We start from the raw sequence: 27771 nt of genomic DNA on the forward strand, positions 1-27771 counted from the left end.
ATATAAGATAATACATCCGTAATGTGAATATAAAGACATGAATATTTGATGTGTAATGCAATGACTGTGGTCTCCAACACCGGACTTTATAAATAATCTAGAGCTTATTACGAAGCAAACCATAGGTCATTTCATGGCTAGACTACAGCAGGCTTGTTGCGGTCTGGTGCCAAGCGCAGCACGACCGTGAACTTCAGAAGCGCGAGGCTCATCCTGTGTTTTGCGCAGATGTAAATAAGAGAGGCGGGGGGAACTTCTGTGGTTGCTAATCAGACCTTGTTAGAATGTGTCTCTCAGCGTTAACAAATGCGTCACCCTTTCATTAGGACACTTAAACAAATCAGCAACACTGGGGGAGGAAAAACACAAGCAGAAATCCAATACGGCACAGACTGGCATGCTGCTCACAAAGAATGTGGATGACATTACACAAACCTCAGCCAACGAGGACGGAAATAAATATATTAATCATGCAATATTAGCATCCAATTTGTAAGTGACAAATTTAATCATCCAATACTTTAGAATCATAACAAGGCATTGATTAAATGGTTATTCCCACTGACAGACATTTGAAGTGACCTGAAGTTATTCATCTGTTTTCATGGTCAGTTTAAAGATTTCCAGCAGTATGCCATTATAACTGTAGGTGCATTATTTGCTGAGTAAGAAAAATCACATGTACAGAAGTATTCGCAGCCTTTGCTTAGTACTTTTTGGATGTACCTCAATATAAGCCTGGCATAAGCCTGGCACATCTATCTTTGGGAAGTTTTGCCCATTCCTCTTTGTAGTACCTCTCAAGCTCTATCAGGTTGGATGGGAAGCGACAGTGTAGAGCCATTTTCAGATCTCTCAATAGATGTTCAACAGGATTTAGATCTGGGCTCTGGCTGGGTCACTCAAGGATATTCACCAGGTTGTTGTGAAGTCATTGATATTTTGGCGGTGTGCTTTGGGTCGTTGTCCTGCTGGAAGATAAAACATCGCCTCCGTATGAGGTCAAGAGCACTCAGAAGCAGGTTTTCATTCAGGATGTCCCTGTACATTGCTGCATTCATCTTTCTCTCTATCCTGACTAACCTTCCAGTTCCTGCAGCAGAAAAACATCTCTACAGCACGATGCTGCCACCACTCTGCTTTATTGTAGGAATAATATTAGCCTGGTGATTAGCCTAATACCATAGGCCAGATTGGTGGATTGGTGCACAGATGATTGTCCTTCTCCCCTGTTCATTCAGCTTAGATGGCCGGCCAGCCCAGAGTCCTGGTGGCTCTAAACATCTTCCAGTTAAGGATGATGGAGGCCACTGTGCTCATTGGAACTTCCAGAGCAGCAGAAACTTTTCTGTAACCTTCCCCAGCCTTGTGCCTCGAGACAATCCTTTCTGAATATCTACAGACAATTCCTTTGTCTTTATGCTTGGTTTGCGCTTTGACATACTTCTGTACATGTATTTTATTTTATTTTTATTTTTAAAATATTTGCAACAATTTTAAAAAATTGTCATTATGGGGTATTGTGTGTAGAATTTTGAGAAAATAAATGAATTGAATCCATTTTAGAAGAAGGCTGTAACATAAAAATGTGGACAAAAAGAAGCATTATGAATACTTTCCGGATGCACTGTAGGCATGCACTGTACTGTTCATAGTTCAGGGTTAGAAATAATTATTTTTAAAGAAATTAATACATTTATTCAGCAAGGACTGCAAGGTCACTTGTGAACATAAGAGTTTATTACGTTACAAAGCATTTCAATCTCAAAAAATCTGAACAAAAAAAAAAAAATCATAGATACCAAAAAATATTAAGCAAGGTGAAATGAAGAAATGTTTCTTAAGCACTAAATCAGAGTATTAAAATGATTTCTGTAGGATTATGTGGCATTAAAGACTGCTTTGCTAAATTCCAATTTAAAATATATTCAAACATAAAACAGTTGTTTAAATGTGAATGTATCATGCCTTGCCTATAGAGTAGTAGTGCATCCGTCCTTTCTCCAAAAAGTCATGAGCTTTATATATTTATTCATTCATTCATTTTCCTTGAGCTTAGTCCCTTTATTAATTAGGAGTCGCCAACTTGGAATGAACTGCCAACTTATCCAGCACATGTTTTACACAGCGGATGCCCTTCCAGCTGCAACCCAGTACTGAGAAACACCCAATACACTCTCACATTCACATACATAGACTAAGGAAAATTTAGCTTACCCAATTCACCCATAGCACATGTCTTTGGACTGTTGGGGAAACTGGAGCAGTAAACCCTTGCCAACACGAGAAGAACATACAAACTCCATAGAGTAACGCTAACTGACCCAGCAGGGGCTCGAACCAGTGACCTTCTTGCTGTGAGGCGACAATGTTAATGACAGCCACTGTGTTGCCCCAGTTTTTTTTTTTATTTCTATGACAAAATTGCAGCTTTCTGATGTTCTCTGAAAAATAAAAATGAGCACCTGCTGGCATGCTGTGGGCAGACCTACTGAGTCAACAGTGTGCAAGCACAGCAGCTTCCGCTTAGTGACCAACAACATCCTGTGATACTGCTGTAACAACTTTGCTATCGTAACCCTTTGACACATACAGTCACAGCGGTGTGGTCAGTTTTGGCTGGTCCCTAGAGCGTACAATCCCAAAGGTGTGATAAGAACGTTCAGTACATCATTGCTCAGCTGCTAAATTCAAATCTGCCCACAGATTTGAAACGGCTGCTGCTGAGCAAGAGAAAGCAGAGCGTATCGCTTGTCAAAGATCAAATCTTATCAGTATTTCCAATTAAATATTATTTGCTTATAAATAATATTTGGTTGCAGTTATATTAATAAATAGACATGCCAGCAAAAAGCACTTCGAATTAAAAACCTACACGTAAAAGTGTAAATGAACTATGGCTGAACAAAATTCCCTCTTGTCTAACTTGTTGAAGGCAGCAAGAGCGTCAAAGTTCGCTCTGGCCACCCTGACGACAAAGCTGTCTGCCTTTCCTGCTCCGCCATCGAGAGAATCAAAATTTGCTACATTGATCTTGTATTTTAGGGGCCATTGCAGCATATCAACAAATCAGTTACATCCCTGCATAAAAACATGCTTTCTTGTGTAAAAATGTTGCGTGCTTTTTATCAAATTATGAAAAAAGATGGAAGTTCAAATGGAAGATCAACTTATTGCATGTGTTTTATGTATGTCCCTGTAAGAAAATATTGTAAATTATTATAATTATAATTATTATTATTTTAATAATTATTATTATTATTAAATATGTGTTCTCTGCAATTCTTTCAAGTAGTTGACTTCAACATTCCGATTGCTTGCCGCCAAACCGTGTCATAGCTCATTACCAAAAAGTTGACTTGATTTCAACTCTCCTCAACACCCACACCAGAGAATCCTCACCGCTTATCACTGCCGGCTCGCATTGGAAATTAATGAATTCCGACCACGTTTACACTCTCGCCACTTTTGGTGTGAACGCATAGTAAAATACATTTATTCTCAACCAAATCCTGTGTAGCACTGTTGAGGGGCGATAGGTGCTAATCATGGACTCACTTTTAACTCACATAAAAGGTTTTCTGCTCTTGATTACCTAACCAAAATACAGTTACAACCTGGAAATAAGATTTCTAGACATATGAATTAAGAATATGAATATCATTATACCACCCATTAACATTTAAATAATATGACTGGCTTCTATGTATTCTTGCAGCCTTGGAGAACTTAAGACTTTACCAGTAATTATTTAACATTCCCCAAACCTTTTGAATCAAGACTATTTAAATAAAGAGAATTATATATATATATATATATATATATATATATATATATATATATATATATATATATATATATATATATATATATATATATATATATATATATATATAGAAAGTAAGTGTATTTTTAATTTATTATTAATGCCTAGAGAAAGCAGGTGGTGAACAGAATTCATTAAATGATGGACAGTATGGGCTATACTGGGAATATTTTCAGATGAGTTGTCCATATTAACATCCTTGCACCATTTGAACCATGATTCAGATGCCGTGAGCAGCACAGATATGCAGCGATGAAAAATAGAAAAGCAAGCAGTGATTCACACACTGATATCATTGGACAGCAGTCAAGTAGAACAGTCTACTAGCAACCAACAACATAGGAACTGAAATTTCCTGTGATTTAATCGATGTCAGCATGAGCGGCCATTAAAACATTCTTGCTAATAGTAAAGTCTCATCAGATTGCAAAATAAGATACTTGTTGACGTCTCAAGATAGGGGAAAAACAGTCTCAGATGCATTTTGAGCTGTCCAGTCTAATATACATTATATCAGTTTGGCGGACTTAGAAATGAATCTCACAGCAAGTGGCATACAGCAAAACAGCACACTTTAAATCAGTCTGGTCTTTAGAAATGTACGGTGCTATTAGCACTCAGGGCTATAATTGAAAATGACAGCCTCTGTCTTGCCCACATTAGAGTGAGCATTTAAAGCCGCCCCCCTCCCCTGGTCGTGTATTGCATCGCATAAGGGCTTTTCATTATTCAGTGACAGACTCCTTCACCTCCCCATGTACAAAATCACAGCAAAACAAAACGAAAACTCAAACAAAAGTCATGTATTTACACATGCTGCCTGAAAGCGCTTGCCTGGAAAACACAATGATCAGCGCTCAGCTGGAATTTGACAAATAGATGGATAAATTTAAATAATAATAAATAAAAAAAACAACAACATTCAGCTTAAAGTCATAGACAATGGGTTAGAAATAGCTGCTATTCCCTCTGCGCCGCATGTGTTATCGGCCTACTGCTGGGCTGATAGAAAGCTGCGTCCCACCGGATGTGACTCTGACTGACAGTGTCAACCTGCCTGCTATTCCCCAAATGCTTGTAGCTGTGACATATTCACATTGATGTATTGCAAACGCAACAGCATAGCAGGAGGTGTGATGATGTCAATTAAACACACACGGGCATGAGAAACAGTTTTGGCCGCTTGCTCTCACACAAACAGAGTAGCATTTCTGGTTATATTTGCCTCAAAAAGAGAGAATCTGTTCATTTACTTGCCTTAGGCGTGGGCAAAATGACTAAAATCTTTTAGCGCAATAGGAGTTATTTTTATGTCCAACTAATTATATACAGTGCATCAGGAAAGTATTCACCGCACTTTCCAAACTATGAGCAATCAACTGAATTCACCACAGGTGGACTCCAATCACATTGTAAAACATCTCAAGGACTGTGTTCGAAATCGTCCCATATACCATTAAGTAGTGCATTATTTGAGAGAGCAGACATTTGCAGTGGTGTCTGAAGCCATAGTGGACATTCTGAAGTGCACTCAATCAATCCCACAATGCACCCTAATAATGAGTGTACAGCTGATGTTCACTCAATGGTTAGAGAATATCCTGTGATTACATTCAAACACTCTGCTATCTTGACCCCAAGATAGCATGCTCAGTGAAAACCGAAGAACGTTTGTAAATAAATGATTATTTAATTGTTTGATTAGCATTTGTATACATGACAGAAATCAAAATACTGTTTCATTACTAACAGACAATTCGCTAAATGTTAAGTAACCATCACAGGGTCTGAATAAAACGTTGAAAATTAAATCGGAAGGATTTATCAACAAGCAAAGCTAAAAAATAAATGTCTTTTTTTTTTTTTAAAGAGCCTCTATTGTGCATAATAAAGATCATATTTTGGTTTTGGGGGTCTCCAACAACAGGCTGATATGCATACAAGGTCAAAAAACACTTTCACTGTTTTATAATATGCATTTACTGTATTTTTACCTAATTATCCCACTGACTCCCATATGATTTCTTCAGCGATTCATTTGTTCCCAAACCGCTCTTTTGCATGAGGCTAATCTGCAGTGATTGGTCCGATGACCCAGTTTGTTGTGATTGGTTGACTGCGTTTATCGCAAGACGGAGAGAAACGCCCGCCATGGTCATGAAGTAGCACAGAGCACAGATTATATGTGTGAGTCCAATGCAGAAATGCATCAAAGCAATGCAGTTAAACACCAGCATATAGAGTACTCTACTCCTAAACCTAAGCACAAGTAATAACAACGACACACATTAAGTATTAATCCACACACGGGCAAAGTTGAACTATTTTAAAAACTGACCTCACCGTGCATGTGTAGAAACAACTGACGGTGGCCATAACAAGGACAAACAGCAAGAGATTGTGAGCAAAAAACGAATTTCAATCGGTAAAGTAAGAAGCACGTGTCGCGTTTTTAATGTGGTTTTGGGTGCAATATGCGAATAGCCCCATACAGATTTAACCTAAGAGATACATTACGAGCACTGATCTGTTATAGATAAGTGTTTACAAGCTGCATGGAGCGATTTTACAGCTTACAACACATAATTAAATACACATTTTGCTAACTACATATAATGGGACAACAATTTTAATCACACTTACATGTTCTGTAGAAAGGAGCAACACTTACAAGATCTAGAGGAAGAAGAAACTGGTCCATTTAAACTGTGTAACGGTTACTGACAAAGTCCCATACATTAGTAGTCTTTGCTGCTTTTTCCTTTAATAACAAATGGCCAGCGAATCCTTTGTTGCAGGGTAGGTTTTTGTATTAATCATCAGAAAAATGACAGGAACAAACACAGAACACTGTTGGCTATACTGTGGTATTGTTGTGAAAATTTACTTTAACCTTTTATTCCCCACAGCTGCATGTCTGGCCATCTCTCAGTGATAGTAATCTTCGCGTCATGAATAATCTCATGATCCCTCGCAGGCACGTTCACGTTTTACTGGATCTGACACTTCATATTTGACAATGTCCCGTATTGACGTTGACACGTTGAGGCAAAAGATCCGAACAAAAGACGAATCATTCATCTGATTCTAAGTCGACTCAAAAGAATCAATAGTTTTAAACATGGTGCAGATTTAACCCTCAGCTGGATGTTTCCATTCACTTAGAGCTGCGTTACATAATGCATAATGCATGGATGGTAATTTAAAAAAAAAAACATTATAGGGACTCTTTAAAATGCCTACCAGCTTTGATATCATGTTTTTTATTTTTACAAAAAAAAGTACAAAATTTAAGTAAATTGTAAAATGAGAATAAAAATAAAAGCAACATGACAGAAAAGAAAAAGAACAAAGATACAAATGTGTTTATGTGAATACTTGTCAGCGCAGGCGATGTGACATTTTATTTGTGTGTATCTGACATTTTAAGCTTTAAAAAAAATTCTATGTGACTAGCGGCTTTTGTGTGTGTGTGAGTGTGTGTGTGTTTGTGTGTGTGTGTCTTATTTAATCTGACAGAGCCTAAAACACATGCAAATGGTCACTTTGATGACAATGTAGCACTGCAGCATGTGAATGTACAAGCAAGAGACAATACTCCAAAATCTCAACCAGGGGGAAATAGAAATGCAAGCAATGATGCCTAGTAACTGATAACATAATCTAGATCTAGCTAGCTAACTCACTCACTCACTCACTCACTCACTCACTCACTCACTCACTCACTCACATCCTTTCTTCTTCAATTCTTTCTTGTTGTTTTCATCAATATGGAATACATTGACAAATTACCTGCAATGAGTAAAATGTAATACATACATTACAATTTTAAAATTTATTTTTAATCAATGATGTACAGTAATTTACCCAGCATTGTCTATTTGTGCAGTATATCACCCTCGGTATATCTGTGTCAGATTTTGGATTTGGATTTTAACTAAAATTCTTCTCATGGACAAGAAAGGTGTCAAACTGCACAACAAATCCATCACTTGCTGTCTTTAATGATGTGTGTAATGCTGTTAAGAAGGTGGAACTAGTGAATGACTTCCAGAGGCAAAAGCATAAACAAATAATGCATACATTGACAGGAAATATCATCAGGTGCGTTTTACCATCTTTAAAAGATGTGTCCAAAAATGATCTGTACTGTTATTGGTCAGTGTCAACAAATTTGATAAAATGGGACACTGTGAAGCTGCCCAAATGCAGTGTAATATATGGTTCACTATAACGCACTTTACAAGATAAAGCAATCACTTCTTGCATGAATTGTTGCTTACAAATCATCCACAACTCCCTACATTAAATCTATCTCTGTTTTCCATAAAACCTTAAATAGCCTCTTTCGCACATACAGATGTTTACAGAAAACTATCATTAAGCTGCCGTAAAGTGATCATGCATGAACAGGCCTCTGTTAAATTTTTGTTTAACATAACCAGCAAATTGCTTTAATTCTGCTGTTTGTAAACACAGAAGGAAATTTAGCGATACAAGCAAGGTCAAGTTGAGAATGCGCTGATGTGAGATGTCTACTAATGAGAACATTCGGATGCCAATGACTCTCTTCCTCCAGCTGAAGAATTAGAAACTTACATGTTAAAGGGTTAAATAAACTATGGCTGAACAAAATCAGCTATCCCTCACATCCAAAAGCACACTCATTCCCTGCCAAATCATGTGTAGCACTGTTGTGGGGTGATGGGTGCTAATTATGCACTCACTTTTTCAAAAGCGTTTATAAAAGGTTTTTTGCTCTTGATTACAAAACCAAAATCCAGGCGAAACTAGTTACAACCTGGAAAAAAAGATTTCTGTACATATACATTTTGCATTATAAATATGAATATCATTATACCACCTATTTACATGTGAATAATATGACTGACTTCAATGCAATGCAAGTAATTATTTAACATTACCCAATCTTTTTAAATAAAGTCTATTTGAACGAAGAGACTTTTAAATTTGCAGCAAGTGTATTTTTAATTAGCGTAATTAATGGCATGCTATTATTGCCCAGAGAAAGCAGTTTGAGAATGCACTGATGTCTATGCCGAGCCAATAAGAACATTCGGATCTCAATGACTCTTTTACTTTTTAAAGGAAACAAAGTATTTGAATCTTTTGTCCAGACACATTTAGCTACTGCTTTTAATTAGACAGCACTCCTACAGTATGTTCTTTCTTAGTGTCAACTGTGGAAAAAGTAAAAAATAAAATACTCATGAAAAAATGTTGTGAGTTCCAAAGAGGGTCTCACAAGCTGCAGGACATACTCCAACGCATCTCCTAACATGCAAAAGTGTGCATTCACATCTCTTTATTAGAGTTGTTCTCAACACTTTTCCATGTATTCAGAATTGCCATTTTGTGAGGAACTATGCATATCATACAGACCTATATGTGTAAGCATAACTTTTTTTAAAGAGCCCCTATTATGGGTTTTTGAAAATGCCCTTCCATGCAGTTTAGAACACAGCACTAAGTGGATGAAAAAATGCAGCTGAGGGTTATCTGAAAGTGCAAAGTGTTTAAAACCATTGTCTCATTAGTGAAATGGTCAACTCAGAGTCGAATAAATGAATCGTGTTGGGTTCGGATCTTTTGCCTGAACATGTCAACGTCGGTATGGTACATCACCAATATGTAGTACCGCATCTGGCAAAACATGAACGCACCTTTCTCTTCAGACAATAGCGGAGCGCAGGGATCACGGGACTGATCATGAAATGAAGATGATAATCCCTGACAGATGGACATTCGGCTGTGGGGAATAAAGGGTTAAAGTTAATTTTCACAACAATACCACAATATAGCCAACCGTGTGCTGTGTTTGTTCCTGTCATTTTTCTGATTTTTAATGCAATAACCAATGCTGCCACGTAGGATTTGCAAGCCGCTGACTATTAAAGGAAGAAGCAGCAAATACTATTATGAATGGGACTTTGTCAGACTTTGACAGAAACTTTGTCAGTAACTGTTACAGTTCATAAGGACCAGATTCTTCTTCCTCCGGATCATAACATGCTAGTGTAAGTAAAATTGTTGTAACTTTTAATCGCTCCATGCGACTTATAATCACTTATCTACGATAAATCAGTGCTTGTAATGCATTTCTTAGGTTAAATCTTTATGGGCTATTGCTATGGCCACCATCAGTTGTTCTTACACACGCGCTGCGCAGTCAATTTTTTGAATAGTTCAACTTTTCCCACTGTGTGGATTAATACTGAATGTGTGTCATTTTTATAACTTGGGGTTAGGTTTAAGAGTAGAGTATATGCTGGTGTTTAACTGCATTGCTTTAATGCACTCCTGCATTGGGCTCTCACATGCTTTGCCACTTCATAGCCGTTGTGGGCATTTCTCTCTGTCTTACGCTGAACGCAGTCGACCAATCACAACAGACTGGGTCATCAGACCAATCACAGCAGATTACCCTCATGCAAAGGAGAGATTTTGGACCAAATAAATTGCTGAACAAATCATATGGGAGTCGTTGGGATAATTAGGTAAAAATAATAGCATATTATAAGACAATTAAAGTGACCCCCAAAACCAAACTAAAGACTCTTAAAGCTGGCTTTAAATGGCAGAGACAACATTTTCTCCTATAGTTCTCCTACAAGACAAAAGCACCTGCATGGTTGTGAAAGTCTGAATAAAAATGTAACCACCAACAAACAAACAGACCCCCTTCATTTTTACAAATACAAGCACAGCCCTTTAGAGATCATATCTTATAAATAATGTCACAGAATGTATCTTTACTAAAAAAAAAAGAAAAGCAATTGCATGTGCACAACATCACGTTTTTTAATTCACCGGTAAAGCAGTTCTGGTCATTTTACTGCAATTTACTGGTATTACTGTGTGAATCTAATGGGAACTAATGTCATTCAATACAATGAAAAGACCCCAGATATACTGTAAGCAGAGCAATATTCTGCACATCACCTCTTAAGCATGTCCTTCAGAAGAAAAAATAAAGAGAGCATTTTGGGGCGAGTTATCCTTTTCCTTTATAAGCTTCCCATCACCTATGCACACACAATAGTGGCACACTTACCTTAGAACTCACAGAACATAATATACCAATAATGTAATAAACAGGGACAGAGGTGTCAAATCATTTATTTGAACTACTCCCTGCGTGCAAGAAATGAGATTTCAATCTCCACTCACCCATCTTCATCTGTTTCTCTCCGTCGGCCTCTTCTGTAATTCTGGCTGTAACACAATGCTGTGTTATTATGTGTTGACAGGCTGTGCTGTTTAAAGTGGCCGGTCATATATAATTCATGAGTGAAACAGCCTCTCCTTCCTTCATTTCTCAAACATCAGCACTTTCCACCGTTCTAATGTCCCTCTGTGTGACGGCAAAATAAAGGACCCGGCCTGACGTGCATGGGCTGCCCACGGCGGGCCTGACTATAACTCATTGTGCTGACTACAACTCCCCTGCTGCGTTCTCCAGCTCGCCTTTTCAATTGTGAGCCCTGCCGATGAAATCTATTTATAACCCGACTGATGTATTGAGAGGCACGGATCCTCATTGTGTGACAATGGATCATGGATCTGAGTGGACTCACTTGAAGGCGTATCGCAAGAGGAAGCTGATTTTGCCACAGTTGTTGCCTTGTTTGCCGTCCCCCTGGTCTCCTTGGCGCAGGCGGTAAAGTTCTGGCTTGATCTGCCCAATGCTGGTCAACTGCTCGCTCTTCTCCTCACCATGGAAATCAGGGCTGGAGAGCTGGTGAGTCATGGGCTTTGGCCTGGACAGAGACCAGAAGGTGAACACACTCACACACACACATAAACTGACAAACACAATGGCTGGTAAAAGGAATCTCACAAATAACATCTCATTTTGCTCAAAGAATGTTTTGTATTGCCAATGTGTGATTCGACTGTAACAAAATATAAAAAAACAAGACTTTCCCAAATTTCATTGTGGTACCCATGTGGTACCTATGTGAAGTATTTGATGTTTACACACACCTCACACAAGTTACACTCGTTTACACAGCCTCTCTAGACGTGATGCTGTTGAATTAAATATCTTCTGCAAGCATATTCACAATGCTATATAAATAATAAACATTCAATTCAGTTTTATTTTAAACAAATCTATACAACACTTCTGTCTGGTTGTTGAATCTGATCGTCTGGTAGTCGTTCGATTTTCTGCAAATAACACTCATCTAGCTTCTAAGTACAGCTGATCAAATCATTATTAAACAGGTAAGTGACATTCTAAGCCGAACTCTCTCTTTTGTATGTTGTAGTGCTGTATTTATACCATATAATTGTAGTGTTTTAAGTGCGAGATGGGACTCGCATATAAAAAAATCTATGTATTTTGTGTTGGCCACTCTTTGTCTAACCCAGAGTTACTTTTTGGTTGGCCATCTGTTTGTTTCTAATGTCTTTCCTGTTTACGTTACCGTAGGCTAGTTCAGTAAAAAGAAAGAAAGAATAAATGCTCGCATGTGTTTAGCATTTTTCCTTATCGCGAATACAACAATAATCTGGTAGTGCTTGCGCTGTTTTGGCTTTTTTTGGGGTAATCATTGTGATCTTCCAACTGCAACAGAGAAATGAAGAGCTTTATAATCTTAAAATGTCAGCAAAATCACTTGTTTTGTCATCATTTTTGACAGAATCATTCAAACACTTGCTCTAAAATGACGTTAGTGAAGTAGCAGCGGTTTCTGCTGTTTTGACGTCAGCTGCAGATGTAATAATGGCGAAAGAAAGTAGTCCTTATACAAAAGGGTTTTTAGACTCTCATGCTTGATTTTCTTTTTTTTACACTATGTTCAGAGCATTAAGTTAAGTATTGCTTTTTATCTGGATTCATTAAATATATGAAAAGTGAAGACATTTGTTAAAAATAACGTTCGAGGTTACTAAAGTAACCCTTCGTTCCCCGAGGAGGGGAACGGAAGCACTATAAGTGGATTTGATTTGTAAAATCCACGCATTGGGAGGATTCGGATCAGAAGCCGCTTGTCTGGAGAGTATTGAACGGGCCAATGAATGAAATTAATTGGCAGCGTAAGCTTGCGCAGGTGTGCGACATCTGCAATTATCTCAGCATATAAGCACACCTGAAGCCAGCAGACGCCATCCTTTTAAGCTGAAGAGACTTTCAAACAGCTAAGGGACAGTCATTATGGCGACGGAGTATAGTGCTTCCGTTCCCCTCCTCGGGGAACGAAGGGTTACTTTAGTAACCTCGAACGTTCCCCTTCGGGGGGAACTTCAGCACTATAAGTGGATTTGATTTGTAAAATCCACGCATTGGGAGCCCATTGAAAGCGCCATAATGACTGCACCTTACCAACACCCCCTATGAGGAGATAGTCAAGCAAGCGTGACGCACCCACATCATGGGGGGCGCGGTCCTCCAACGTGTCCCTGGCCCTAATTTATCCTACTTCAACAGAAGTTTTACGGATTTAGATATATTTTTTGGGAAGTCGTGAGCATCTAGATAATTCTAGGAAATACGACAGTACGTTGGGAAGCGTGCAATCCCGATAGGGAGGACGCTGCGGAGGCCATCCGTTACCCAAGGGGGGGATAGATGGCAGAATTTACATATGGACTAGCCCTAAAAAGGGGGAGTACGCATAGCAAAAGAGTGGTTAGCGGAGAGGGAAGACACGGGTCCGCCCAGGGGGAGGACTTAACCGTGGCGGAATAAGCATATGGGATCGCCTAGTGGGGATCACGCATAGCAGGCACCTATACCCAAAACGCGGGCTGACCAGCGGGCAGACCTACAACGTAGTGGGCCAGCAAGTGACTCCTCCGCTGAGTCAGTGCTGGGGGCCACGGAGGAATCTGCAGGGCTCACCTGACGGGGAACTTTACTGACAGATAAAAAAGGCGCACGTACCTCCGTGTTGGGGAGAATGGCGCAGCAAGCGTGTTTCAACACCCTACCGAGTTGTCTCCTCAATCACCAAAGGGTTACCTAATACCCTTGAGGAAACCGGCTCCACTCGCAGATTGTAAAACCTTGCAAATGTGTTGGGTGTCGCCCAGCCCGCAGCTCTACAGATGTCTGTTAGAGAGGCGCCGCGTGCACGCGCCCAAGAGGATGCAACGCTCCGAGTGGAGTGTGCACGAACTCCCGGGGGACACGGCTGACCTCGACTCGAATAAGCGAGTGAAATGGCATCCACAATCCAGTGGGATAATCTTTGTTTTGATACGGCACTTCCCTGCTGCCGACCGCCATAACAGACAAAGAGCTGCTCAGATGATCTAAAATTCTGAGTACGGTCCACATAAATGCGCAGAGCGCGAACTGGACAAAGTAAAGAAAGGGCTGGGTCTGCCTCCTCCGGGGGCAGCGCTTGCAGGTTCACTACCTGATCTCTAAAGGGGGTGGTAGGAACCTTGGGCACATAACCGGGGCGGGGTCTCAGGATGACGTGAGAGTAATCCGGCCCGAATTCCAGGCACGAGTCACTGACCGAAAATGCCTCCAGGTCCCCGACCCTCTTGATGGAGGCCAACGCAACCAGCAGAGCTGTCTTCAGGGACAGAAATCTTAGAGATACTGATTCGAGTGGCTCAAAGGGATCGGATCGCAGACTCGTGAGAACGAGGGCGAGATCCCAAGAGGGCATGAGAGGGGGGCGAGATGGATTAATTCGCCTAGCACCCCTAAGGAACTGGATGACCAGGTTATGCTTTCCCACGGTGCCGCCAGCTACCGCGCTATGATAAGCGGAGATGGCGGCCACGTAAACCTTGAGAGTGGAGGGCGACAGCCTGCTGTCCAACTTCTCTTGAAGGAAAGAGAGCACAACACTAATCTGGCAATTTCGGGGGTCTTCTCTGCGAGAGACGCACCATTCAGTGAATAGACTCCACTTCAGGCCGTAGGCGCGCCTCGTGGAGGGGGCTCTAGCCTGAGTGATGGTATTAACCACCGCAGTCGGTAGGTTACCTAAGTCTTCCTCGCGTCTAGAGACCACACGTGGAGGTTCCAAAGATCGGGGCGAGGGTGCCAGATGGTGCCCTGTCCCTGAGAGAGTAGGTCCTCTCTCAAAGGGATCCGCCAGGGGAGGGCCGTCGCGAGGAGTGAGAGCTCTGATATCCAGGTCCGGGTTGGGCCAAAGGGGCGCAACTAGCAGAACCTGTTCCTCGTCCTCCCTGACCTTGCACAGAAACTGCGCGAGCAGGCTCACTGGGGGAAACGCATACTTGCGCATGCCCCGAGGCCAGCTGTGGGCCAGTGCATCCGTGCCGAGAGAGCCCTCGGTCAGGGAAAAAAACAACTGGCAGTGAGCGTTCTCGGGGGAAGCAAACAGATCGATCTGGGCCTCCCCGAATCGCGCCCATATCAGCTGAACAGACTCGGGGTGGAGTCTCCATTCTCCAGGACGTAACAGCTGTCGTGAGAGCGCATCGGCTGCACGATTGAGCGTGCCTGGGACGTGAATGGCGCGCAGCGATTTCAGCCGCGGGTGACTCCAGAGGAGCAGACGGCGGGCGAGCTGAGACATGCGGCGAGAGCGCATACCCCCCATGCGGTTGATATACGCCGCCGCCGCCATACTGTCCGTCCTGACCAGCACGTGTTGCCGCTCCAGCACCGGTAAAAAGCGGTGGAGAGCGAGGAACACTGCCAACAGCTCTAGGCGATTGATATGCCAATGCAGCTGGGCACCCTTCCAGAGGCCCGCAGCCGCATGCCCGCGACACACGGCCCCCCAACCCGTGTTGGAAGCGTCTGTTGAAACAACAACATGGCTGGACGCCTGTTCTAGAGGCACACCGGCCTGTAGGAACGAGGGGTCGTTCCAAGGGCTGAGGGCGCGGCGACACAGCGCAGTAACCGAGACCCGGTGTGTGCCCGCGTGCCATGCGCGTCTGGGGACCCGATCGTGAAGCCAGTGCTGAAGTGGTCTCATATGGAGCAACCCGAGCGGCGTGACGGCGGCTGCGGATGCCATATGCCCCAGGAGCCTCTGAAAGAACTTCAGTGGGACCACTAGTTTGCTGTCGAGCTCCCTCAGACAGTTCAGCAACAGGCGAGCGCGTTCCTCGGAGAGGTGCGCTACCATGGTGATCGAGTCCAGCTCCATGCCGAGAAAAGAAATCCTCTGCACGGGGGCGAGTTTGCTCTTTTCTCGGTGGACCTGAAGCCCCAGTAGGCGGAGATGCCGAAGCACCTTGTCCCTGTGCATAATCAATTGCTCCCGCGAGTGGGCTAAAATCAGCCAGTCGTCGAGATAATTGAGTATGCGAATGCCCGCGAGCCGAAGGGGCGCTAGGGCACCCTCCGCGAGTTTGGTGAAGACCCGCGGAGACAGAGAGAGCCCGAAGGGGAGGACCTTGTACTGCCACGCTCGACCCTCGAACGCAAACCGCAGAAATTGGCGGTGGCGTGGAAGAATGGAGACATGGAAATACGCGTCCTTCAGGTCTATGGCTGCAAACCAATCCCGAGGACGAACGCATTGGAGAATGCGCCTCTGCGTGAGCATTCTGAACGGCAGCCTGTGCAGACAGCGGTTCAAAACGCGCAGATCTAGGATTGGCCGTGACCCACCGCTCTTTTTGGGTACGATGAAGTATGGGCTGTAAAACCCACTCTCCATCTCGGCTGGAGGAACCGGCTCGATTGCACCCTTCGCCAGGAGGGCAGCAATCTCCTCTCGCAAGACAGGGGCGGACAGGGGGTTGACCCTGGAGAAATACACGCCCGTAAACTTGGGGGGCCGTTTCGCGAACTGAATCGCGTAACCGAGTCTGATTGTGCGTATGAGCCACCGCGAGGGGCTGGCCCGCGCTAACCAGGCAGGCAGAGCCCTCGCTAATGGAGTCATCGCTACAATCGCTGACGTACCAGCGGTGGGGCAGCGCGGAGTGGGTGTGCTGATCCGGGAAGCACGAGGGTCCCGCGGAAGAGCTGGAGGAGAGCGATTCGCTCTGGCTCCGCACCCTGACTCCGGAGAGAGGGCTGGAGGGCTGAGGGAAGGGAGACCGTCCCCCCAGCGCTCGTGAGCCACTGGCGAAGCACGTAGAGTCTGCGAGCCGGAAGGCAGCGCGTCCCGGACTGGCAGAACTCGTGCAGTCACATCCGGGGAAGGGAAAAAGTGCTCTTTTACTGATGTTTTGGTGGCACTGAAAAGTACCGTTGTTATCGGGGCCCCGCCCTCCAGCGGGGAAAGAGCAAGTTTCCTCTTCTCCGGATGGCCTGTCTCAGGGACGCTTCGCGGTCCGTTTACCGGACTTAACGGCGCCCTGGGCAGGAGGGGCTGCCTGCTTTCGAGGTGAACGCCGTGCCCGCTTGGCCGGAGGCGCAGGCGGGGCAGCACTCGTTGGCGGGCGCCCTCGGCGAGGAACAGCGGAGGTGGATGGCTCGGCGGGCGGAGCGGGCTTACGGCCACGCCGATAGATGACATTGCCCATCGCATCCGACTGCTCTTTCACCGCCTTGAATTCCTGGGTGAATTCACCGACGGTGTCGCCGAACAGGCCAGCCTGGGATATGGGCGAGTCAAGAAAGCGAACTTTGTCAACGTCGCGCATATCGGCCAGGTTTAGCCAGAGGTGGCGTTCCTGAACCACAAGTGTGGACATCGTCCTCCCCAGCGCACACGCGGCGGACTTAGTAGTCTGAAGAGCATAGTCGGTCGCGGTGCGCAGCTCATGTAATAAGCTTGGGTTGGACCCGCCCTCGTGCAGCTCGGCCAGCGCCTGCGCTTGGTAGCGCTGGTAGGTGGCCATCGCGTGCAAAGCAGAAGCAGCCTGGCCCGCAGCCTTATAAGCTCTGGCTCCGAGGGAGGCAGACAACCTACAGGCTTTGGACGGGAGGCGGGGCAAACCCCGCCACGTAGAGGCGCCGCGCGGACAAAGATTGACCGCGATAGCGCGCTCCACTGACGGGATCGCCTCATACCCCCTGGCAGCTCCGCCGTCAAGGACGGTGAGGGCGGAGGCACACGCAGCACGGGCAGAGAAAGGTGCCCTCCAAGACTGCGTGAGCCTACTGTGCACTTCCGGGAAGAAGGGGACGAGAGGCTTCGAAGGCTTCGCCTTCTGGTCCTCCACGTAGCACCCATCTAGTCGGTCCGGCCGCGGAGCTGGGGGATAAACCATCTCCAACCCCACGGCTGAAGCAGCCCGGGAAAGCACGGCTAACATGTCCGCTTCAGGATCCGTTTTGACAGCGCTCACCTGCCCGGAGGGGGCGAGCGGGTCCAGATCTTCGTCGGACAGTGAAAGCCCACCCTCCGATGCCGCGGAGGACATCTGATCTCCGGTGTCAGCGAGTGTGAGAGCTACCATCTGGTTAGACGGATCACTCTCACCACCCGAAGCTTGGATGGAGCGCCGTGAGGAGCGAGAGGTCCGCGAGCCCGTGGGCGGCGGATTATCTCCCGCTGAAACCCTCAGATCTGCCCGAGCGCCCGCTGCTTTTTTAGAACAGGAGGCAACTGGGGTGGCTCGCTCTCTTGCGAAAGTTAGCCGCGATCTTAGCTGTGCAACGGTCATGGCATCGCAATGACGACATGAACCGCCCGCGAGCACCGCATTAACATGCTGGACCCCCAAACATGCAATGCAGTGATCGTGTCCATCATCCGGAGCTAGGAAACCCCCGCATCCAGAAACGCACAGTCGGAGCGCCATCCTGAAAAGGACGTGCTGCACGACTGTGTTGCTCTTTTAGGAAAGTTGCAACTATACGCACCGCTCTGGAGGACCGGACCCAAAGAACCGCAGGCAAGGGAGTAACCCAGCTCGACCGTCTGCCACCGCGAAGACCCACTCTGGACCGGGAGACACACTCGTTCGCTCTGAAGTGCTGATCAGCAAGAGGAACCCTCATCGACTCACTCAGAAAGGATCTGAAGCGAAAAGGATGGCGTCTGCTGGCTTCAGGTGTGCTTATATGCTGAGATAATTGCAGATGTCGCACACCTGCGCAAGCTTACGCTGCCAATTAATTTCATTCATTGGCCCGTTCAATACTCTCCAGACAAGCGGCTTCTGATCCGAATCCTCCCAATGCGTGGATTTTACAAATCAAATCCACTTATAGTGCTGAAGTTCCCCCCGAAGGGGAACTTCTATTTCATGCAAATGCTATTCTCTTATGCAAAGAGACTTGAAAAATAGTATGATTGTTTCAACAAATATCTTGAGCAGCACAACTGTTTACAAAATTGACATTAATAAAAAAATTGTTTCTTGAATATCAAGTCATTTGAAACTGAATACACTAACTGAAAAACTGACAGCTAAAATGAGCCTTAAAAACGAGCCAACAAAAAAAATCTTGGTGTGATTCTGAAGTCAGATCTGAATTTCAGCAATCATGAAAAAGCAGTAAGCAAATCAGCATATGATCATCTCAAAAACATTGCCAGAATTAGATGCTTTGTTTCCAGTAAGGGCTTAGAGAAACTTGTTCATGCTTTTATCACCAGCAGGATTGATTACTGTAATGGACTCCTCACTGTCCTTCCCAAAAAGACAGTCAGACAGCTGCAGCTCATCCAGAACGCTGCTGCCAGAATTCTGACCAGAACCAGAAAATCAGAGCACATCACACCTGTCCTCGGGTCTTTACACTGGCTCCTGGTTACATTCAGAATAGTTTTTAAAGTATTATTACTTGTCTATAAATCACTGAATGGTCTAGGACCTCAATACATCACAGATATGCTCACTGAATACAAACCTAACAGATCACTTAAATCATTAGATCAGATCAAGTAAACTGGAAATTCAGTCAAAGCAGGGTGACTCGGCCTTCAGCTACTACACCCATTGCTGAAATCAGCTTCCAGAAATGATCAGATGTGCTCCAACATTAGGCACATTTTAATCAAGACTGTACACACATCTATTTAACACTGCTTTACTGAATGAGCACTGTGCTACATCCCACAGATTGCACTACTATGTCTTTTTTTTCTTTTTCATTCTTTTATAACCTCTTTTATTCTGTTTTTAAAACATTTGAATGTTTTTATTATGTTTATATATATAAAGGTTTTATTTTTAATCATCTTTATTTACTTGTTTCTTTTATTTTTGTTTATAAAAAGCACTTTGAATTACCATTGTGTATGAAATATGCTATATAATAAACTTACCTTGCCTTTTCAACACTGGAATACATTAAACTTTAAAAATTTTTTATAATACACTCAAATCCTAAAATATACAATATGACATAAGGTGCGTCCCAAATCACATACTTATGCACTATTTTACGCCGTGTGTAAATAGTGCATTCACACTGAAAACTCAAAAAATAATAAGTGCACTTTAATTACCCGTATAATGTACTTATTCAACCGTTAAAATTAAGTGTGGAATAACACTTTACACGATCGCAGCTTTGCTCACATAGCGGAAGGGGCACAGCTTTTGGGCACTTATGTTGGATTTTATTATTTATTTTGGATTGTGAAAGCAAAATTCTCTAACGAGGGTGATTATACCACCTCATGATGGTGAATGCGGTTATACTGCATAATATGGCAGGTATTCTTTGGTACTTTGGTCATTTATTTCACTAATTTGGCAATCATCAAAATCATCAGGGAAATGGTTTGAATTTAAGCTTAGTAAAAAAAAAAACTTTAGTGTTTCATTTAGAATGACACTACATACATATACTACGCTGTTGAGTGTGTGAGTGCATAAGTACACGCAGCTAAAGGTCTCAGACAGCAACTCTGCATAGTTTTACTCCAGTCCTAATTAGCCACACCTAACCCAACTAATCAAGGTGTTCAAGACTACACTGGAACTCCTTAATTAGTTGGATCAGCAAAATTTAGAATAGGGTTGGAACAAAACTGTGCAGAACTGCGGCCCTCCAGGAATTGACTTTGAGACCTACAGTATGCGATACGATATGCTATAGAACCTTTTACATCCTATATTTATAACACAATTTAACTTCATCCTGCACATTCAGCTAGTCCCAAGCCACAAACTCACTCCATCATCCAGCAACACACACACACATACACACACAAGCACAGACAGGAACAAGAAGAGAAGGTCACTGACCTGGTGGTGACCTGCTGCTGGGAGTGGGCATTGGGCAGGTCTTTCGCAGCTGAGCCTCCTTCTGTTGCCGGGGGCAACTCGGGCGATGTCTGGCTTAACTTAAGAGTTGCTGAAAGCAAGAGCCATAGAAAAGATGAAAGGAGTGTAGTTAAGAGAATGGAGCATAATTAACAATGATCACTGTCTCTTAGGTCTCGCAAAGAGTAAAAGTATTGCTTCTGAGTTTGATGCAAAGCAGAGATCTGCTCACCAGCATTGTTGGGATAAGAGTCCATGTCCAGGTAGGAGTGCTCCTGCATCTCCTGCGGACCCCCAACCACACCCCCTACCACCAGCCCCCCTCCACCCTCGACCCCCATCACGTCGGAGAAATGGGGGTGATGCTGACCCTGCTGGGACAGCGTGGGATACAACGAGGAAGAAGAGTGAGTATCTTTCCTCTGTAAAAGGGGAGGAAGGAGCGAGGCACCCCCTCCGCCTCCGACCCCACCCAAACCCGCACCACCGGGCAGGAGACCCGACGTCAAGCTCAGACCCCCGCCTTCCTTATCTCTCCAAGGCAACCAGCATAGCTTCCAGGAGACGAAGAGAGAGACAGAGAGCAGCACGATGCCACAGAAAGTTACGATGACGGAGAGCAGACTCACAGAGATCTCTAAAACACAAAAGAAAAAGACAGAGGAGAGTTTGATTTATTGCAAGCATGATTTAAGAGTCATAATTTGACAGATTATACCCAGCAGGCACACAACAATATAAGACATTAATAATAGATTAGATTTAGGTCACAACATCAGCTGATCAATGACAACGTTATTTTGGTGTTCAATAATGACGTCAAATGATGTTGTTATTTTAGGTTGTGTTGGAAAGTGACTAAAATCCAAAGTCTGATAGATGTCATAGTGGTAATGTCCACGCAACATCAAGGTGCAACATGATGAGACGTTGATATTTGGTTGATTTTAGGTACATTTTTAGGTTGGACATTGGACATTGACGTCGGCCTGATGTTGGGTTCTGACGACAAGAAAATCCAATGTCCCCTTGAGGTTGGGGTACGTTGGTTTACAACGTCAATATGCAGTCATGTTGACATCCTGTGCCTGCAGGATAATTTATTCATAGAGAGCTCAAATACACGTACAGTACTATAAACGTATGTTGATAAGTTTAGTTTATGTGACTATTGTTGATCTGCCCCCCTGTTTGTTGTTAATGGTTTAGTCTGCCACTATTGTACTGTCGCGGGTTATTATTATAGGGGTGCCTTTGGTAAGAACTAAAAATGTAAGTAAGAAAAGGGAGCAACACAGTTTTATGTTTATTGCGTAAGACTATGCAGTAAACATCTGAAACTTGAATGAAACCTGAATCAATAAAATGCCTGAATGAGACTGAACATTACTGATACTACACATAAGATGAAAGATTGTATGACATATCATGATTCTGGCTCAATTTTCAAATGAATGTTTTCAGTTGCATAACAATTTCTCACATTTTTTTGTAGAGGAAACAGCCCCAACTACAAACATAATTGCTGACCTAAAGTGCTTCAAAATAACACCTGATTCACGTTAGCAGTACTTCCTATTTACTTTGAATGGGTGACGTCAAGCATTGCTGAACTGAATTGTGGATCCATCAGCGTCACTCTGATGTTCTCAACTTTTCAAACACCAACGGAAGCGTCAGCCAATCAGATTGCTTTATGCAAATAGCCCAGCTCAGACAGTAGCCGATTGCAGATTAATTTCATTGGCTGGTGCTGATATGACAATCGCGTCAGCCCCAACTTCAGACTTTCATCAAGTGTTGATGCTAAAGCCCCATGTGAATCGGGTATAAAGCTCAAAGTATACATCACTTTTAATGTGTACGTGAAAGTCAGCATAACTACATAGTTAGTTGCATCTGACCAAAAGACCATAAATTCCAAAGTATACTTCACTTATTACATGTTTATGAAGGTCCGTGAATAGTGTGCATAACGTGAAATTCATCATTAGTACTGTACAAGCACTGCTGGATTTTTGTAAATGCACATTTACAGTATTGTACTGTACACTGTGCAGTTTACAGGCCTTTTAATTTATTGTGATGTACTGTACACTATTGCACTGTACATTATGTGCAGGCCTCACATGCTCATTCTATTTTTTGGAGGCCTGTGGAAGTGTGAGTAAAATGACTTTTGAAAGGCTGTGCAATCAAATGTGAGTGTATGCTTTAAAAGCAGTATACTGTACTTTAGGCTTAAGACACACCGTGTTATAATTGCATTATTTAAAAATAAAAGAAAGAGGTCATATTTACAGCTGTGACAATTAGCACTTGTCATCATAACTGACCGCCTGGTTTTTAAAAGTGCTGTATGTGTAATTTACAGCATTGATGTTACACACGCTGGTCTGATATTGCAGAAAGATCAACATTACATTTTCATGATGCTGATAAAATAATGACACTGTCATCGGTTGCTTTATATATGTCAGTCACATGGCCACAATGGCCATCGAAAGCTGCAATGGAGTTCACTGTTTACCTTCTATTCTCATTTAGTCTGAACAGCATCAAGGGATGTGCTGATGATGTGTGAATGTCTATGAGAGTAAAGCACATGAAGGTGTGCAACTACAAATGCTGACAAACAGGTAAGACATTCCATTACTGTATTTAGGCCAAATGAAATGATTGGACAAACATTTTATGGCTGCGCCTTCCACAGAACCATAGAAGATGAATTATTGATTGCTATTAGGTTGTGAAAACACTTTCAACCAGTATAACAAAAAATGTTTCTGGAAAAAATGGCCTACGCTAGCTTTGATAAAATGAAACCTTTACAAACATTAGTAACATGTATTTTAGTTTCCTTCACTCAACAAAAAAATCACTTACGTTTAATAGTAAGTATAAAACCTACAGAAATGTAAGTGACATTGACTATAAACAATGTATATCATAACCATCAAGCCTAAAATAATTTATTTAAAGCTGAGTGTGGGAAATGAGCTTTACAAATACTCTCATTCAACACATTACGGGTGCTTGACTTGCATGATGTTAATGGCATTATATAACTTGCACATTTCAGATGAAAATAAAAGAGGTTACAGTGTGGGACATATTCCGGAAAAAAATGATATCCAACATTGCTGTCTTTGGACAATGAGCGAGCTTTAATTTAGATTTCATCTAAAATATCTTAATATTCTGAAGACAAATGAAGGTCTCAGGGGATTGAAAGGACAAGAGGGTAATTAATTAATAACATAATTTACATTTTTGGGTGAACTAACATTTTAAGTGTACGAAGTCTTAAGCATGCACAGCATAGTAGGTGTTCTAGGTTCATTTCGAGTTGTGGTCCAGTGATCGATTCAGTTAGTGAGTGAGTCATTAGACTAATTCAAACTGACAGCTCACTTCTTTTTGACCAGTTCATTATGAGCAGCAGGTTCTGTGACTATGACCTACCTCTTGTCAAATCCTACTGGGGCCACAAAGCAATGACAGAATGTTTTTAGGTAGACTATTGTGTGTTTCAGTAGAAAAAAGTGCAGTAATTGTCCATATACTAAGGCTGTATAATATTGGAAAAATTACACATTGATATCTTTTTATTCTGCGATATTTATGATATAAACAACATTTCACTAGATGAGTTGAAAAACAGTTTGAAAAGAAATTATAATTTTAGATTGGAATGATTCTGTAGGGGAGTGCATGAAATGGAGCAAACAATCTACAAGCATAAATACATTCAATAAAGAAAAATATGCAAATTAAATTAACAGCATTTTATTGTTTTCCAAAGAGTCCAAATGCATTCAGGCATACAGTCTTTGAATAATCAAATGTAAAATAATACTGCATAGTCTTTCAATGAATTAAAAAAACTCACTAAATCCTGTTAATTAAACATTAAGTACACAATATTCACCTTTAATACCTCTCTTGCACAATATCCTGCACAACAATGTTCAGTCTCAGTCTCATGTAAAAGAAGTACTTGTATAGGCTGTCTTTTGTGTATAGTTAAGTATTTTATGGTATATGTTAGTTATGCTTAGTTTTTTATATAGCTCTTATGTCCAGTGTTGTGTTTGTATTTATGATTAATTTATGTAGCACCATGGTCCTGCAAGACATGACATTTTGTTTCTGTTTGTCCACACGTGTAGAATCATAAAATAAATCGTTATTATTTTTTAAAGTTACAAACGATTGACAGATTGAGGAGCGGGTCTGACGTTTAAACCTAAAGGCTGATTTAAATTGTGCTCTAAATAAAAGCAACGGCATGAAATAGAAGGAATATTTTCCATATTAAAAGGAGTTTTTCTTCTAGCCAACACCTCAAATCGATATATTAGAAATGACTTCTATTTCTTGCAACTGAACAACAGAAAAATTATAATGATCACCTCAGGTAAACCTCATGTGCTTTATTCATTGATAAATGCTATTAATGTTTGAATGCCATTTTGCATTACATTTATTGACCTCAGATCTTTAAAATGAAATAAACCCTTTTGAAATTGAACTTTAGAACTGAAATAATGCAAACCAACACATATCAGTGATTCAGTATGTACATTTAGTAATGTTAAATATGTTTTAATATGTATTAATATAATTATAAACCTTACTATTTCGTGAGTGAGTGCATATTCTGTGCTTCTGAATGGTTATATTTAAATTTCTGTCGTGTTTTGTCTGGTGCAAACAGCCAAATTGCTTATCACTGCAATTCTTGTGACGTAGCATGTTGTATGTTTACGCACGTAATATTTCGATTATTTGCTAATTAATAGCCTCATGTCGAACTCTGAATCTGCGTCTCATTTGGTCGTCTGCTACTGTCCACCAGAGGTCGCATTTCAGTCACGGACGCATACTTTGTGAGCCATTCTGAATGAATGAAATATGCGTTTTTCAAACAAGGAACCCCAAGAGCTGAAACATAATTGGCTAAAGTGGCATTGGGCGGGTAAAAGAACCAAAACAAAGGCAGCATTCCGCACGTAACTCACATTTTTAAAGCAGAATATCTGACCTTAGCATTGTTTTTCAGATAAACAGGAATGCTCACATGGCATGTTTCTTAAATATCTGCAAATATATTAGGGTATTTTTATGCTTTAGAGGAGTCAAAAACTTACATACAGCACCTTTAATTAAAATGAAGTCGAAATCACAGTACAATAACTAATGTTAACAAGCAGGAATTTTAATTTTATTAATGCATTAGTAAATGTTGTACTACAATTAATAAATGCTGTACAAGTATTGTTCATAATTAGTTCATGTTAGTAAATATATTAACTTATGAAACCTTGTTACAAAATATTAATAAAACAATTGGAATTGTCCATATTTTATAAAATAATAATAATCATTGGTTGATTTTTTTTTAAAGTGTGCATACCCCAGATGTGTACAAATTGATGCCATAATAAGCTACTCCAAATTTGACATCTTGCAAGAGTCGATATGTCATCACACGTTTTTCTATATCACATGATTTCTAATTTGCCACAAATTTAAATAACCTCTGATAAAAAAATAATACTAAATTATATAATCTTTCACAGGTAAGAATAAATTGGTTTATGTTTTATTATAATATATATTAGCTCAATATGCATGATCCTGAACTATGGCACATTTTAATGTTGTGTAAGCTAATACCTTTTTGTTTCACTGTGTTCCAATTTGCTGAAGCCTATTGCACATATAAATATTCAAAACTATGGTTGTACACAAAGTCAACTTGCTCTCAAGCCTTCATGAACTGGCACTGACCATTGGTAGCAGATGGCTTATGTACATCCGCCCATACAAACAGCCACTAATGAGGCATCTACTGTATACGTCTGTGGCTTTAGCCTTTTTTATTGCTGACTTTTCATGCCTATTTATTATCTGTGCATAATTGTGTCGCCTTTCTTTCTCATCGCATTCAATCCACTATGATTACTCAAATGTCAACATTATTTATTTGCATATAGCTGTAGATTCAGGAACACAACCTCATCACAAGACGAATGCAGACATTCAAGAACTGTTAATGGAAATGAAAATTATGGCAATCATACAGTATTTGTGTGTGTTTTTTTTTTATTTTAATAAATGAAACTCACTTCTCGGTTCCCTATCCTAGGTAACAAGCTTGATTGCATAACCTAGGAGGATGAACACAGAGATATTTGAAAAGAAAAAATGTGCAAATGAGATAGCGTTGGCAGACAGATGCTGCGCTTGGGGAATGACTGGAAGAAACCGAAGGAAGTGCAGATAGAGAGAAAGAGAGAGAGAGGATCAGAAGGAGAAAAAGCAAAGGAGATGGCGCATTGTGCCTGTAAATTACCAGCAGCTCTCCCAACATTCACGAGCCCCTATCTGAATACAAAGCCAAGAAAACGATGGATTTATTTCCAAGCAGAAAAAGTGTCAATGCCAATGACAATTTCCACAAAGATGTCCTCTAAACTGTGATTAAGCCTTATGACTCTGTCTCTCGCCGGGTATGAGCTTTCAATCACGCAGCCTTTAATAACGATTTCTAAGGGTGTGCATGAGTGAGTCACTTAGGAAAAAAAAAAAAAAAACGCGACTTTGGCAACTGGTTTTCAGCACCAGAGTGGGGAGAATAACTCATCTCCAACAAGCAGTGACAAACAAGTGGCTGCCAATCAATAGAAACAAAGGGTCTGTCTGTCAGCCTGACTCTCCAGAGCTCTATTCACATCTCACACCCACACCAGATCCTCAGCTTCCCCTGTTTTCACATCACTTCCTCAAACACGACACCCACCAGCTCCAAAAGCCCCCGGGGTCGCTCTACCTCCAGCTACTTTGTGATT

The 27771-nt window shown here is 42.0% G+C and overlaps 1 protein-coding gene across 3 annotated transcripts in view; it reads right to left on the reverse strand.

The window, feature by feature from the left end:
- syt3 (synaptotagmin III) overlaps positions 1-27771 on the reverse strand; it is a 92352-nt gene that overhangs the window by 30333 nt on the left and 34248 nt on the right. For 2 of the 3 annotated variants that reach the window (XR_015480895.1, XM_087244624.1), the window contains exons 4-6: positions 21147-21551; positions 20897-21005; positions 11425-11607 (exon numbers count right to left, since the gene is read on the reverse strand). Coding sequence is in view for 2 of the 3 variants with exons in the window: in XM_087244624.1 (XP_087100750.1) it covers positions 11425-11607; positions 20897-21005; positions 21147-21551 (697 nt within the window). In the remaining variant the exon portion in view is untranslated. Of the gene's footprint in view, positions 1-11017; positions 11608-20896; positions 21006-21146; positions 21552-27771 lie in introns of all 3 variants that reach the window. The other variant, XM_087244625.1, reaches the window with a different exon arrangement.

The sequence above is a fragment of the Danio rerio genome, chromosome 3 (assembly GCF_052040795.2).
Source record: "Danio rerio strain M-AB ecotype USA chromosome 3, GRCz13ab, whole genome shotgun sequence".
Classification (NCBI taxonomy): domain Eukaryota; kingdom Metazoa; phylum Chordata; class Actinopteri; order Cypriniformes; family Danionidae; genus Danio; species Danio rerio.